Source organism: Phocoena phocoena, chromosome 19, assembly GCF_963924675.1.
Source record: "Phocoena phocoena chromosome 19, mPhoPho1.1, whole genome shotgun sequence".
In the NCBI taxonomy this organism is placed as follows: domain Eukaryota; kingdom Metazoa; phylum Chordata; class Mammalia; order Artiodactyla; family Phocoenidae; genus Phocoena; species Phocoena phocoena.
In genome coordinates this window covers 20,412,196-20,427,695 of record NC_089237.1, presented here as the reverse complement: position 1 = coordinate 20,427,695, position 15,500 = coordinate 20,412,196, and the positions used below count along the sequence as shown (strand labels likewise).

Here is a 15,500-nt window from a genome sequence, read left to right as displayed (position 1 = left end):
CAAGAGGGTGCCCCTCACTGTGACGACTAAAGCAGTGACGCCCACACTTACAAAGCACCCCCCTTGGGATAGTAACTTTGCTGCTGGGGCTTGAGGTTGCGCTGGATGGTTCATAGTTCACTGTAGAGCAGAGTTTCTTGTCTACGGCACAAGTGACACTTTGGGCTATGAATTATTTGTTGAGAGGGGCCGTCCTGCACACTGTAGAATGTTTAGCTGCATCCCTGGCTTCTATCCACTAGTCGCACCTTCCCTCAAGCTGTGACAACCAAATATATCTGCAGACGTTGCCCAATGTCCCCTGGGGGGCAAACTCGCCCCCAGTTGAGAACCACTGCTGGAGTCTGGTCATCGAAGGCTGACGTGTGCTTTGCCTATGGGAGCACAGGGCAGAGGCATTTAACCAGGCCTGGAGCAGGGCTTGGAAGGCTTCCTGAAACAGGTGCTCTCTCCCAGCTAAATCTCTAAGGGGAAGAGTTAGCCAGGTGGAATGCAGAGGTAATAAGAAGCTTCTGGTGATCAGAAACTATCCCCAGCTCTGTGTTTTAACCATTTTGGGTTTCGGTTGAAAAGGCAGAACAGGTGAAGCTGTAGAGGCTGGGACGGGCTGGTCAAGGCCAATTCAGGAGCTGGACTTGATCCTGAGGGCAATGGCAGTGAAGGATTTGAAGCCAGTGAGTGAGTGTTCAGATTAGAATTGCAGGGGGCGGGAGGAGAGGCTAGGAAGGGAGTACCCCAGGCCATCGGTGACCGGCTGACCCTGGGCAGCCTCTGAAGGGGTGGAGAAGAGTGGCCAAGGGGAGGAAATGCTTAGGTGGTAAAACAGGAGGACCAGGTGATTGATGGGATATGGAAGGCGGGCAGAGGACGGGCTCTGGCAACAACAGACGGAGGTGGCCAGGGTGGATGGGGACCCCAGCAACTGAGAGGAGAGCTAAGGAAGTTGGGGCACCATGTGAGTTGCTGGTGACCCTCTCCACGCCCCTCACTCCACTCCTGCCACACCAGCCTCCTTGTTGGCCTCCAAGACCTCCAGCTTATTCCCACCTCAGGACCTTTGTTCTCGCCATTCCCTCCAATGGGAATGCTCTTCCCGGAGAAGCTTCACGGCTAGCAACTTGGTATGTTCTTGCTCCCCGTCACTCCTCAGGGGTTTCACTCTCTCTCCGCTTACTCTTTACACTGGCTGGTGGTACAGTCTATATTTATTGTCCACCAGAATGTGAGCTTCACAGGGGCAAGTTTTGTTCACCACTGGAGCCCAACACCAGAATCTGCTAATACAGCAGCCACTCGCCACGGGTGGCGGCCGAGTCTTAGATACGCGGCTGGTCCAAACTGAGATGTGCTCCAAGTGCAGAACACACCCCAGACTTCAAAGACTTAGTACAAAACGAAGAATATAAAACATCTCCTCGATACTTTTTTTATATTGATGGTGTGTTGAAAAAGCACTTAAAGAAAATATATTACTAAAATGAATTTCACCTGTTTCCTTTCACTTTGTAACGTGGCTAATGGAAAACTTGGAATTATATGGGTGGCTCACCTCCTCTTTCTATGAAACAGTGCTCATCTTGAACACTGCCTGGTATACACTAAGTGCTCAAGAAGTATTTGTTGAATGAATATATATGGAAAACAGCTGGACATTCACATCTGAGTTTGCGTGGAAGGGTCCAGGCGGCAGACGCAGAACTCACTGTAGGTGGAGGGACGGTGGCACACACCGTGAGCGTGGATAAGTGCTTGGGCCTGGGGAACACCACCAGTTCCTCATCCAGACCAAGTTTACTGAGCACCTACTATGGGCCTGTGAGGAGGAGAGAGCTATGCATCCAGCAGTGGTGCTGCCTTGGGGCCTCCAGCTCTGGTTTGAGGGTTGGGCTGTCTGTAAAGGAAGCCATCTAGTTTCTTCCCAGGTGAGACCAAAAGGCAGGTAGGCATTAATTAGCTAGCGGAAGGGGGCGGTGCAGAGAGGGAGGCCGCTCCAGGCAAAGGAACAGCATGTTGAAACACTTAGAAGCAAGATTGGGTACCATGCTTGGTAGGAACAGAAAACTCGGTATGGTTTGGGGCATGGCGACCTTGGAGAAGCCAAGGGGAGGGGGCCTGATGAAGCAGAGCCAGACGTGCAGGGCTTCAAAAGCCTCGTTCAGGTGCTGGACTTACCCTGAGGATGGGGGAGCCCCAAGGACGTAAGTAGGGGAGCTATTTAGAAAGATTCCTCCAGCTGCTGTGTGGAGCCAGGCAGGAAAGCTGAGGAAGAGGCGTGAAGGAAAAAGGAGGACAGAGAGGAAGCGACTGGGGACATGGAAGACTGGGGCACTGGCAGCCTGCTCAGCAGGGTCTGGTGGAGCCCCGGAGGTGTGGTTAGATGGTGGCCCCTGGAGTTTTCAGTTTGCTGCTGGCTGCTTACGGAGAGCATCCCCACTGGGGCGGTGAAGGAGGAAGAAGATGTGGGCAGAGGAGAGATAGGAGGGGAAAAGGAGGCAGACACGTAGACAGATCCTTGTATTTCCCCGGGGGTGGGGCCGCGGTGGGAGGGAGGAGGGGAAGCGGGTGATGGCTGCAGGAAAATGCAGGGCCAGGAGCACACGTTCTGGGGGAGGTTTCTTCTGAGGATGTTTATGGACTGGGGTAACAGTGGCAGGGTGAAGAGGGGGAAGCTAGAAAACAATCCTGCCCTCTGACCCCACTGCCCACCCCCACTCTATCTCCATGAAAGGAGGGCCCAGCCACCTTGCCCAGGCCACAAGGTCGAGAGTGTAGATGGTGCCCAGACTGAGGCCTCCCCTCCCGCTCCCTTTCTGTGTGGGATCCGTCAGGAGGGCAGATGATCCTGTGACACCCCTGCAGGTAGGGAGGGAGCCACCGTGGCTGCTGCTGGCACTGGATCCTGGCCACTCGCACAGTGCGTGTCAGAGATCACACACACAGCTCACACGGGGCGCACAGATGCGTGCACATGTGCAGAACGCACAGGGGGTAGGCCCACACGCGCGCAGAGAGCCTGCAGAGGATGGACATGTGCTTATGTACACGCGTGCACAGCCAGAGCTCACCCAGGATATATGCGTGCACGCACACACACGCAAAGAGCTCACACAGGTGTTACGTGTGCTTGGGTACCCACAGCTCACACCGTATGTATGTGTACATGTGTGTGTACATACACAGAGGGCCCACACAGAGGCCACGCTTCAGTCTGAACAAGGAGAGGCCCCCAGGGATGCTGGTATCACCGTTGTTTTTGTCCCCAGTAAGACAACCCGGGCTCCACCGGACCCTCCACTTTGCACTAGCTCTGCCCTCCTCTTGTCCACTTTCTCTCAGCCCCCCCGCCCCCCAGCCTCCTTCCTTTCTGCCTGGATGACGGCACCAAGGACCGGCCTTAGTTCATTAGATGTCCCCAGCTTGGCTGGGAGCTGCGGATGCTGCCCGGCGGGCCATGCCCCCTGTGTGTCATCTGCTGGGCAGGGGACCCTGCGAACAGTTGCTGCAGAGCTGCTTCTCGCTCCGGGGTGGTGGGGTCTGGCCTCTGACCTCACCCCCGCCCCAGGTAGCTCTAGATGGCCAGGTCCTGGCGGACGGTGGCCAGCGATGCCTTGCTGCGGCCGCTGCCGCCCTCGCTGTCGCAGGCCGGCGCCCGGTGAGCATAGGAGGGCGGGGCGTAGGGGTCGGGGCCCGGGCGCCTGGCGGGCAGGGCGGGCGGCGGCGGTGGGAGCAGCTGCTGCGCCTCCTCGTGCGCGCGGTTGCAGCGGTTGTCGCGCTCGGCCTCCTGGCGACAGTGGCCGGCGCGCGGGCGGCCCTTCCAGAGCAGGTGGCCCAGCTCGGCCACGCTGAGCAGTGCCGAGAGCAGCCCCACGGCGAAGTAGAAGATCACGAAGACGGTCTTTTCGGTGGGCCGGCTCACGAAGCAGTCCACCGTGTGTGGGCACGGGGCACCGGCGCACACGAAGTGCGGGGCCACGCGGAAGCCGTAGAGCAGCGCCTGGCCCGCCAAGAAGGCCAGCTCGGCCAGCAGGCGCAGCGCCACGCTCAGCAGGTAGCAGCGGCACGCGCGGCGGCCCCCCGGGGTCCCCAGCGACCCCACCCCGCCGGCCGCGCCGCCCGGCTCCTTGCTGGCCCGGTGCACAGAGTAGATGACGAAGAGCACCGGGGGCGCCGACAGCAGCAGGATGTGGAAGAGCCAGAAGCGGTAGTGGGAGACGGGGAAGGCGCGGTCGTAGCAGGTCTGGCGACAGCCCGGCTGCAGCGTGTTGCACACGAACTCCTCCTGCTCGTCCTCGAACACGGCGCCGCCCACCGTGGCCAGCACCAGGATGCGGAAGATCAGCATGACCACCAGCCACAGGCGGCCCACGAGCGGCGACTGCAGCTGCACGGCGTCCAGCAGCGAGCCGAGGAACGCCCACTCCCCCATGGCGCTGGGGACGGACGCGGGGCGGGCAGTCAGAGGCTGAAGGATCGGGATCCCCAGCCCTCCGTGCCCGTCGGGGTGGAGTCAGTTGGACCTCCTCTAACTTCGAGGTGAGCCAGGGGGTCAGCCAGGCCTGGGTTTAACGGGGACTTTGTGGGAACAAAGGGCTTAGCAAGGGGGGCGGGGGCGGGAGGGGTTAGGTGATTCTCCACTATGGGCGCTGGGGAGGAGCTCCACTTTGGTGCTCTAGTCAGACACCCATGGGCCTGCTGGGTTGGACCCTTTGCTCCTCCAGAGTCCAGGTTGGTGGGAAAGGGCCTTGGAGATCAGCCCCCCTGCCCCCTCCAACGGCCTCTGACTGCATTTGTAGAAGCGGGAACCCAGCAGCGCCCTCATGTGCTCAAGGATGCTTTCTGTGCGCAAGAGTGGTGCCCCAAACCCAGCTCTCCGTCGGACCCAATTTGGTACCCCTGGGAGAAGTGGAGCCAGCAAACCCAGAAGGACCCACCTCCTTCTTTCTCCGCCCATTTTCCTGCCCTTTTTACTGCAGTGAACTGCTCTCAAAATTAGGGAGCGGACACAAAGGTAACCCCACTTCCATAACTCTACCCAATGTCCTAGGTGTCCCCTGCCATCTGAGTCCAGTGTGGCAGGAATGCCGGCCCACCTTCTCCCATCTCCTCCCTGGTGTCCCTCTGTTTCCAGCCTCCCATATCTCCCGAGAACCCCCCAACTCCCCCCACCCCTCACAGGTCCCACAGGCCCCTGATGCCCCCAGACTCTCACCCGTACGTAACCACTCGCCCTGTAGCTGACGCTGGGATGTTAAAGCCGAGTAAAGGACCTTGGGAGATGGCTGGGACCTGTTCCTCCTGGTCCCTCTTTCATTTTCCCTTTCGGATTTTGCTGGGATGGATGACAAGACAGGATGGCTGAGAGGGGCTAGCTCTCCCCTTCTCTTAAAGGGACAGGGTGACCCTGTTGGCTGGCTCCACCCCTGAGAACAGACCCAGGGCCACACCCCTTGCTGGGCTCTGCCAACCTCCCTTTCCATCCCCTCACCCGCCCCCACCCCACGGCTGTGTCCCCAACTGGAAATGAGGGAAGGGGTTAACCAGAGCTGCCTCTCTCTCTTTTTAAAATAAATTTATTTATTTTTGGCTGCGTTGGGTCTTTGTTGCTGTGCGCGGGCTTTCTTTAGTTGCAGCGAGCTGGGGCTACTCTTTGTTGTGGCATGCAGGCTTCTCATTGCGGTGGCTTCTCTTGTTGCCAAGCATGGGCTCTAGGCGCGCGGGCTTCAGGAGTTGTGGCTCACGGACTCTAGAGCACAGACTCAGTAGTTGTGGCTCATGGGTTTAGTTGTTCTGTGGCACGTGGGATCTTCCTGGACCAGGGCTCGAACCTGTGTCCCTTGCATTGGCAGGCGGATTCTTAACCACTGCACCACCAGGGAAGCCCCAGAGCTCCCTCTATTGCCAATCACCAATAAATTCCCCCAAACTGGAAGGTCTAGGTCCACTATCAAGTGACTGTCCCGTCTTCAGGGCTGGAGCGAGGTTTGCTCCGGTGTTGGAGGCACTGGTATTTTTTAAAATTAATTAATTAATTAATTTAGGGCTGTGTTGGGTCTTCATTTCTGTGCGAGGGCTTTCTCTAGTTGTGGCGAGCGGGGACCACTCTTCATCGCGGTGTGCGGGCCTGTCACTATCGCGGCCTCTCTTGTTGCGGAGCACAGGCTCCAGACGCGCAGGTTCAGTAGTTGTGGCTCACGGGCCCAGTTGCTCCGCGGCATGTGGTATCCTCCCAGACCAGGGCCCGAACCCGTGTGCCCTGCACTGGCAGGCAGATTCTCAACCACTGCGCCACCAGGGAAGCCCGGAGGCACTGGTATTTTAAGAGGCAGCAGACACCTGGTAACTCTCCTTCTAGCTCTGTCACTGCTAACCTTGGACCAGTCGCTCAGCTCTTCTGGGCCAGAGTCTCCTGGCTTGTCAGCTGGGGAGCCTGGGCCGGCTGACCTCCAAGTTCCCTTCCGGCTCTGCGTCTTAATGCTAAGGTCCCAGCCATGTTACAGAGAACAAAACAGCCCAAGCCTGGAAGAAATTCCCTTTTGGAAAAACCTTGAAGTATCAAGAGTATCTGGCTTTGGGACTTAAATAAGAACTTTTGCTTCCTTCCTGCTTTTCTGTAATTTCCAGATTTACTGTAATGAGTGTGTCATTTCATAATGCAAAAAGTAAATAGAAAGCAAGGCTTCTTTTCCCCCATAAGGCTCTGGACTGAGCCACCTACTGCTCTACGTGGCAGGAGAAGCTGTCCCACAGGGGAGGAGAGTTAGGATGACCAATGGTGACCTGAGCGGCCAGGGAGGGGACACTCCCAGGTTGAGCACTTGTTTGTTCTCTCTGCCTTTTCAGGAGTCTGCCCAACCCACACCGTTCCACTCGTCCACCTGTGCAGCTGCTCCGGGCCAGGCCCTGCGCCCCACTTATCGCGCAAGTCAGCTCGCTTAGCCCTCCTGGTGAGCCAGCAGCAGGGCAGCTGAGACTCAGAGCGCTAAGCCACGCGGTACACTCACGCGGCAAGAGCAGCTCCGGGCCGCACGCCCAGCCTCACTGGTTCGGAGACCGTGTTCTCAAGCACATCGTGGAACTGTCCCCTTTCCAGCCTGGCTGCGCTTCCCAGGTGGTGTCCCAGGGCCTAACAGTCCCCAGGGCTTTGTGTGGGGCTGGTGGGGGCCGTGCCAGGACTCCTCTTCCGTGACACTTTCTCTCCTCTTCAGCTGTGGGGGCCGATGGGGACCCCTGGCACGATTTCAAGAAGGGGTGGGAAAGGTATCCTTCACCCACGCTGGCTCAGGGGCCTGGCCCAGCCTGGAAAAACCCTAGGTTAATGCTTGGGAGTGCTGGGGTTCCCTTGGGACTGGGCCTGGGTGGGGAGACACTGGCCTGGACCAAGTCCAAAGGAAAGAACATGCTGGGGCCCATTCCAAAAACAGGATGTGATGTGAGGGCACTGCTGACCTCCCCATTCCCAGCCTCCACCTGCTTCTGGCTAAAGCTGCTCCCTGCCCCCTGCTCCCCGGCCACGGGGGCTCAGGGACATACCTCATCTCCCCTGGAATGGTCCCTGCCCTGGACGCATGGCCACTGCCGGGTCAGGCCACCAGCCCAGCCTGGAAAAATCCTCATCAGACCAGACCCATCTGCCTGTGGAGAGTGGAAAGTGGCAGAGGAGGTGGGCTGGGCTGGGGGGGTGGGGGACATGGAGCCCACGGTCACCCTGTGCTGTCCCCAGTCCCTGATACCACAGGGCCAGACACAGGACACTCTACAATCTCCGGGGCCCATCCTTCTTCCCAGATAGCGCCGTCCAGCATGGGAGGAGGTGTCGCTGTTGTTGCCCAGAGCTGGCGGCACGTGGCCCTGTTCTTGGCCAAACGTGAGGTCTGGGGCTGGGCTCAGAGCCTGTCCTGCCCTGGTCCACGTTCAGTCTCTGTCCCAGACACCTCACCCTGACCCGTCAGGCTGTGGAGCCACTTCCCATGCATGTCCATCACACACGAACACACACATGCAGGCACACGCATGTTGGCACCTGGTAAATTAATACTCGTGACATCATCAACACACGGCTGTATTTCCTCTCCCGTGTCCCTCTAACATTTAAAAAAGTCTTTACATAAATACTGCCTTTTAGTGAGCCCTTTCCTTGCTGCCCTAACTGGAATTTAACCCCTGACCTCTATCCCCTTTCTTAGCTTTATTTCCTTTGCACTGACCACTTCATGACATACTTTATATTTTTCTTATTTATCCTGTGTAGCATCCATCTCCTCCGTTAGCGTGTAAGCTCCATGACGGCAGGGATTTTTGGTGCTTTATACACTGTCTTGCCCCCAACACCTAGAACAGTTCCTGGCACTTAGTAGAAGATCAGTTAATATGTGTGGGGCAACAGAATGAATGAAATGGGGTGAGAGGATTGCGGAAGGTGCAGAGCTCCTCTGCCCCAAGAAGATGAGGACGCTGCTGGTCCGTTGGACACTCTGGTCTCTTCCAGGGCTTTGATCACTTAAATGGCCAAGGGTCTTTGGAAATCTTGCTGTGCATCGGGCCAGTAAAAGTAATTGCAGATCTGAAGGCAGCTTGGAGTTGGCTTGTTTTTACTGATTCCTTTTTGTTTTTCAGAGCAACTTGACTGCCTGCTCTCGAGATGTCATTATCAGGAGATAACAAGTGTCCTCAGAAGATGCTTTAATGGAAATCGTCATCTCCTCTTTAGTCATTCCAAGAGCATCCACTTTGATGTGGTTGAGAAATATCGTGAAGGTGATTCTGTGTTCAACTCTAGCCACAGCTCAGCGGCTTGGCAAACTGTCTCCTCATTTTCCACAGGTAAATTGTCACTAATGAGAGTGCCTATCAGTAGGTCAGGTGGAGGCTGCATGGAGGCTTTTTGGTGGTACCCGAAGCGAACTTGTGCCCACCAATTTTTAGCATTTTAATTCCTTACAACTGAAGGGGTCGGCAAAACTCAACAATTCTCCTCATTCATTCTTTTTAAATTAAATACTCTTGACATTGTTGCAACACATATTCTACTTGGAGGAGACATGTTTTTGCATAAAACTGTTCTACAGTGTTGTCATTTATTGCCGCGTGACCATGCGTGCACACGTTACTCTTAAGTATAAGGCAGTGTAGTGACACCAATGTTCCCTAGGTGTGAGTGTGTCTACTATCACTAGTTCATTCATAAACAGGGCCGGGAATAAGAAATACACACTGCAAGAATCGACTTACCGCAAGGGAGTTCAGTGCCTTCCATGGCATATAATAGGCCAGTGAGGAGCTGCTCTCTGTTAGTTTTAACTTCCAGCAGACACAGCACATTCAAGATTGATCTCTTCTCGCTGTGACGCACATGACTGTGTTCTATTACTGTCTTTAGGGCCAGACTGGAAAAGTCAGTCTTTCTAATGAAAGAAGATCAAGTGAATGATTCCTAAGTAAAGAAAGGAGGATCTTCATGTGATCTTTTTTTTTTTTGCTTTTATTTAAAAAAAGTTTTAATTGATGTATAGTTGATTTACAATATTGTGTAAGTTTCCGGTGTAGAGCAAAGTGATTCAGATATATACATATATATATTTCTTTCTAAAACTTCTCTTCCATTATGGGTTATTACAAGATATTGAATATAGTTCCTTGTGCTTACAGTAAATCCTTGTTGTTTATCTCGTTTATATATGGTAGTGTGTACCTGTTAATCCTATACTCCTAATTTATCCCTCCCCCCTCCCCTTTGGTAACCCTCCCCTTTGTTTTCTATGTCTGTGAGTCTGTTTCTGTTTTGCAAATAAGTTCATTTGTACTATTTTTTAGATTATACGTATAAGTGATATCATAATATTTGTCTTTCTCTTTCTGACTTACTAAACTCAGTATGATAATCTCTAGGTCCATCCATGTTGCTGCAAATGGCATTATTTCATTCTTTTTTATGGCTGAGTAGTATTCCATTGTGTATATATACCACATCTTCTTTACCCATTCATCTGTCGAAGGACACTTAGGTTGTTTCCATGTCTTGGCTATTGTAAATAGTCCTGCAATGAACATTGTGGTGCTTGGATCTTTTCTGGATATATGCCCAGGAGTGAGATTGCTGGATCATATGGTACTTCTATTTTTAGTTTTTTAAGGAACCTCCATACTGTTTTCCACAGTGGCTGCACCAATTTACATTCCCACCAACAGTGTAGGAGGATTTCCTTTTCGCCACACCCTCTCCAGCATTTATTATTTGTAGACTTTTATTTTTTAAGGTTCTTTTCCTATGGAGGTCATTACAGAGCACAGCAGGTTATTATTAGTTATCTATTTTATATAGTAGTGTGTATATGTCAGTCCCAATCTCCCAGTTTATCCCTCCCCCACCTCCTCCTTATCCCCTGGTAACCATAAGTTTGTTTTCTACATCTGAGACTCTACTTCTGTTTTGCAAAGTTCATTTGTTCCCTTTTTTTAGATTCCACATATAAGTGATATCATATGATATCTGTCTTTCTGTGTCTGACTCTACTCAGTATGACAATCTCTAGGTCCATCCATGTTGCTGCAAATGGCATTATTTTGTTCTTTTTTATGGCTGAGTAATATTCCATTGTATATATGTGCCACATCTTCTTTATCCATTCTTCTGTTGATGGACATTTAGGTTGTTTCCATGACCTGGCTATTGTAAATAGCGCTGCTATGAACATTGGGGTGCATGTATATTTTTGAATTATGGTTTTCTCAGGGTATATGCCCAGGAGTGGGATTGCTGGATCATATGGTAGTTCTAGTTTTAGTTTTTTAAGGAACGTCCATAATGTTCTCCATAGTGGCTGCACCAATTTATATTCCCACCAACAGTGTAGGAGGGCTCCCTTTTCTCCACGCTCTCTCCAGCATTTATTATTTGTAGACTTTTCTTTTTTTTTTAAGCAGTTGTTAACATTTAATGAATCTTCTACCAGGTGGCTTCAAGCTACTAGGACACATGCCCCACCCACACCCTTAATCTTCTCAACTCTTCTGCTGAAGAATTTGACCTTTACGATGCAGGCTGCTTTGGGAGCTTTCCCTTCCTCAGAACTTTGTATTGATAGTAGCCTGATGGCACCACATCAATGATAGGAGCAGCTCGTCTTGTTCTTGACAACATTTACCTGTGTCTGCTCACCGACCAAGGTTCCACAATTTATCACGGTTGAGAGCTGGGCAGAAGCTCTGGTTCCTCTTTAAGTGGTAATGCCAGATAACAACTTTCCCAAAGTATCCTGGGTGATATTTGTGGAAGTTAATCCTGTGGTGATGCATGCCACCAGCATTACCGTGGCCTCCCGGGTGCTTCCGGTGTTTGCTGTTGCAGCTGTGGCTGTATCTCATGTGGCCCTAAGTTTCCAGGTCTCCCTCAGTCTGGATGGCTGTAGACTTTTTGATGATGGCTATTATGACCGGTGTGATACCTCATTGTAGTTTTTTTTTTTTTTTTGCGGTACACAGGCCTCTCACTGTTGTGGCCTCTCCTGTTGCGGAGCACAGGCTCCGGACGTGCAGGCTCAGCGGCCATGGCTCACGGGCCCAGCCGCTCTGCGCCATGTGGGATCTTCCCAGACCGGGGCACGAACCCGTGTCCCCTGCATGGGCAGGCGGACTCTCACCACTGTGCCACCAGGGAAGCCCTTTTGTTTTCTTAAAAATAAATTTTATTTATTTATTTTTGGCTGTGTTGGGTCTTCGTTGCTGTGTGTGGGCTTTCTCTAGTTGCGGCGAGCGGGTCTACTCTTCGTTGCGGTGCGCGGGCTTCTTATTGTGGTGGCTTCTCTTGTTACGGAGCATGGCCTCTAGGAGAGTGGGCTTCAGTAGTTGTGGCACGCAGGCTCACTAGTTGTGGCTCATGGGCTCTAGAGTGCAGGCTCAGTAGTTGTGGTGCACGGGCTTAGTTGCTCTGCGGCATGTGGGATCTTCCCGGACCAGGAACTGAACCTGTGTCCCCTGCATTGACAGGTGGATTCTTAACCACTGTGCCACCAGGGAAGTCCCTCGTAGTTTTGATCTGGATTTCTTTACAGGTCCATGTGATCTTCTCTGCAGCATTCAGAACCAAGGCTGCTGCATGCACTATCCTAGGTCATCCTGGGTTCTTTAGGTACCAAAATGGACTTTGGAGAAAAACAGAACCAACAGGAGGTATATATATATATACATATATATATATATATATATATATATAAAAATTTGTTATAGGAATTAGCTCACAGTTATGGAGGCTGGGAAGTCCCACGATCTGCCATCCGCAAACTGGAGAATTGGGAAAGCTGGGGGTGTAATTCAGTTTGAGTCTGAAGGCCTGAGACCCAGGAGCACTGACGTCCAAGGGCAGAAGATAGACACCTCAGCTTAGAGCGAATTCACCCTCCCTCCACCTTTTTGTTCTATTCAGGTCCTCAGTGGATTGGATGATCCCACCCGCATTGGTGGGAATCATCTTAACTCAGTCTACTGAGTTACATGCTAATCTTTGTCAGAGACACCCTCACAGACACACTCAGAAGTAATATTTTAGCGGCTATCTGGGCATGCCTTAACCCAGTCAAGCTGACACATACAATTAAGCATCACAGGGTTTTTCAATACAGCCTGCTCAGATTTGCAAGGAGGCAGCCCATGAGTGAAAAACACCTGAGGGCAACTCCTGGAGTGGTACCAGTTCAGCATCACGTTAGAACTGGAACCCATATATTACTTTTATAACCAGAAAAAAAATTAAAAGTTATTTTCATTTTGAAAGAACACATGTAACATCACTATTTTTGTAAGCTACAGGAAGATACGAAGAAGAAAACAAAAATCACCCAAATCTCATTATCCAAAGAAAAGCAACTGGCATTTTGCTGCAACTTGCAATAAGGCCTTTCAATGCATATTGCATTCTCGAACTTTAGTGTCCATCAGGATTAGCTGGAGTGCTTGTTAATACAAGTGCTTTTAAGTCAGTAGTTCTGGGGTGGGCCCGATAATAAGAGTTTCTAACCACCTCTCCGGTCTTGCTGCCACAGTCAGTCCAGAGGCCACACGCAGAGAAGCACTGGTCCAGAGTTTACACCTCTGCTGTTCCAAGCAGGGTCTCCAGCCAGTAGTATTGACATCACTTGGGAACTTGTTAGTAGTACAATTTCAGGCCCCACCCCAGACCTACTGAATCAGAATCTGCGGTTGAACAAGATCCCTAAGGGCTTTGAAACACAGGTTTGAGAAGCACTGGTTTATATTTGAGCCTCATACTGTCTGAAAGATAGCTTTTCCTCCCTACTTTATTGTGATCTAATTTATACACAGTAAAATGCACCATTTTATAATTGAGTTTTGACAAATTATATAAGAGTTTGGTATCTTTTCCGCCCTCTTCCTAACAGAATGAGAACTTTCCTGTGCTACCAAATATTTTGGGAAAACATTACTTTTAACTGATTCTATAATACATGGTAAGTAAGGATGTGCCAGCTTAATTAATTCTTCTATTGTGGGACATCTGTGCTGTTCCTGGTTTTTCACCAGTGTAAACAATGCTTCAATGAACTCTTTTGGACACAAACGTTTCATTTTTCAGACAATAATTTTCCAAAAGTGTTATTACTGAGGCAGGCAAGAACAAACATCCATTACTGTAGGAAAAAAAGTTAATTAAAAATTTTTCTATGTGGGAATTCCCTGGTGGTCCAGTGGTTAGGACTCTGCGCTCTCGCTGCCGAGGGCCTGGGTTCAATCCCTGGTCGGAGAACTAAGATCCCGTAAGCCGCGAGGCACAGCTAAAAAACAAACGCAGATTTGCTATGTGTTTGGGTTTCAGGAAAAATGGCCAGAAATCATTTTTAAAAATTCCACTGCAGGGCTTCCCTGGTGGCGCAGTGGTTGGGAGTCCGCCTGCCGATGCAGGGGACATGGGTTCGTGCCCCGGTCTGGGAAGATCCCACATGCCGCAGAGCGGCTGGGCCCGTGAGCCATGGCCGCTGAGTCTGTGCTCCGCAATGGGAGAGGCCCGCGTACCGCAAAAAAAAAAAAAAAAAAAAAAAATTCCACTGCAGGAGGAAGAGAGGGATGCAATGTAGCCTAAACAAAAAGCCTTAGAAAACTTATTGTATCACTTATCAATTAATTTTTGAATCCCTTATTTATTTTCTCAATAGCCATTCTTTTGTAATTTATAGTTGATGTAATAGGTATTTATCTAAGCAATGTTGCATATGTGTTAAGGAATAACTACATTCTATAAAGGGTGTAAATGTGTATAACCACGAAGTTTATTAGCACTAAAAATTTTAACTCCTAGAATGTCAGTGGCTTAAGGAATGAAGAGTCAAGGACGGAATGCACTTATCTCAGTTAGCAAGTGCACTACTGACCAGGAGAGAACTTCTAGTTTCCAGAGGGAAACATTTCTGATTTTTTCCTTTCCAAAGAAGGTTTATATGCTTTTGTCCCACCATTTATTTTGTAAACAAATGCATACATACCAGACAGGGATTTCACCTTTGACTTGTAACCTGCTTTCTTCACTCAGCAATGTCCTAAATACCTTTTTATGTCAATAAATAATATGCCTGATCATTCTTAATGAGCACCTGGTATTCCTCATTGTACCATAATTTGTTTAAACTAATTGTTTTGCCAGATGTCTCTTGTTGGACATTTAGTTTACTTTCAATTTTATTATTACAGAAACTTTTTTTTTTTGCGGTACGCGAGCCTCTCACTGTTGTTGCCTCTCCCGTTGCAGAGCACAGGCTCCGGACGCGCAGGCTCAGCGGCCATGGCTCACGGGCCCAGCCTCTCCACAGCATGTGGGATCCTCCCGGACCGGGGCACGAACCCGCGTCCCCTGCATCGGCACGGGGACTCTTAACCACTGTGCCACCACGGAAGCCCTATTACAGAAACTTTAATAGGCATATTTGTATGTGGCTATTTTTTGCAATAATTACAGATTTACATGTAGTTGTGAGAAATAATACAGAGATCCCTTGTACACTTTGCCTACTTTCCCCCAATGGTAGCATTTTGTAAAATTATGTTGTAACCAGGATACTGATATCTTTTGTTACTTGAACTTGCATTTGTGTGTATTTACATAGCTTTTTGCACATGTCCAATTCTCCTGAACTAAATTTCTTAAAGTGAGAATTGCCGGGACAAAAGAGTTTGACCTTTTCGTCCAGGTTCTAGTGAAAGGGCTCATTTTCCATATCTTTGTCAACACCACCCTTGGGGATATGTTTAGGCTATCCCTCTGTAACTCGACTACTTTTCTTCTAGTACTTCTTTAGTTTTGTTTTTGATATTCAGTCTATTTGAGGGACTTCCCTGGCAGAGTGAGTAAGACTCCAATGCTCCCAATGCAGGGGGCATGGGTTCTATCCCTGGTTGGGGAAATAAGATCCCACGTGCCACATGGTGTCACCAAAAAAAAAAAAAAGTCTGTTTGAACTTAACTTTCTGGTAAGATGGGAGGAAGGGGTTAGATTTTT

At 50.7% G+C, this 15,500-nt stretch overlaps 1 protein-coding gene and 1 pseudogene across 1 annotated transcript; both read right to left on the bottom strand.

Moving 5' to 3' along the window:
* Window positions 1-3,568: 3,568 nt before the first annotated feature.
* GJD3 (gap junction protein delta 3) lies at window positions 3,569-4,426 on the bottom strand. The gene has a single exon (XM_065897895.1). The coding sequence runs from the start codon at window positions 4,424-4,426 to the stop codon at window positions 3,569-3,571; it is 858 nt and encodes a 285-aa protein (XP_065753967.1).
* Window positions 4,427-10,955: 6,529 nt separating this feature from the next.
* Window positions 10,956-12,693, bottom strand: LOC136139060 (large ribosomal subunit protein uL15-like; annotated as a pseudogene).
* Between the last annotated feature and the right edge of the window lie 2,807 nt (window positions 12,694-15,500).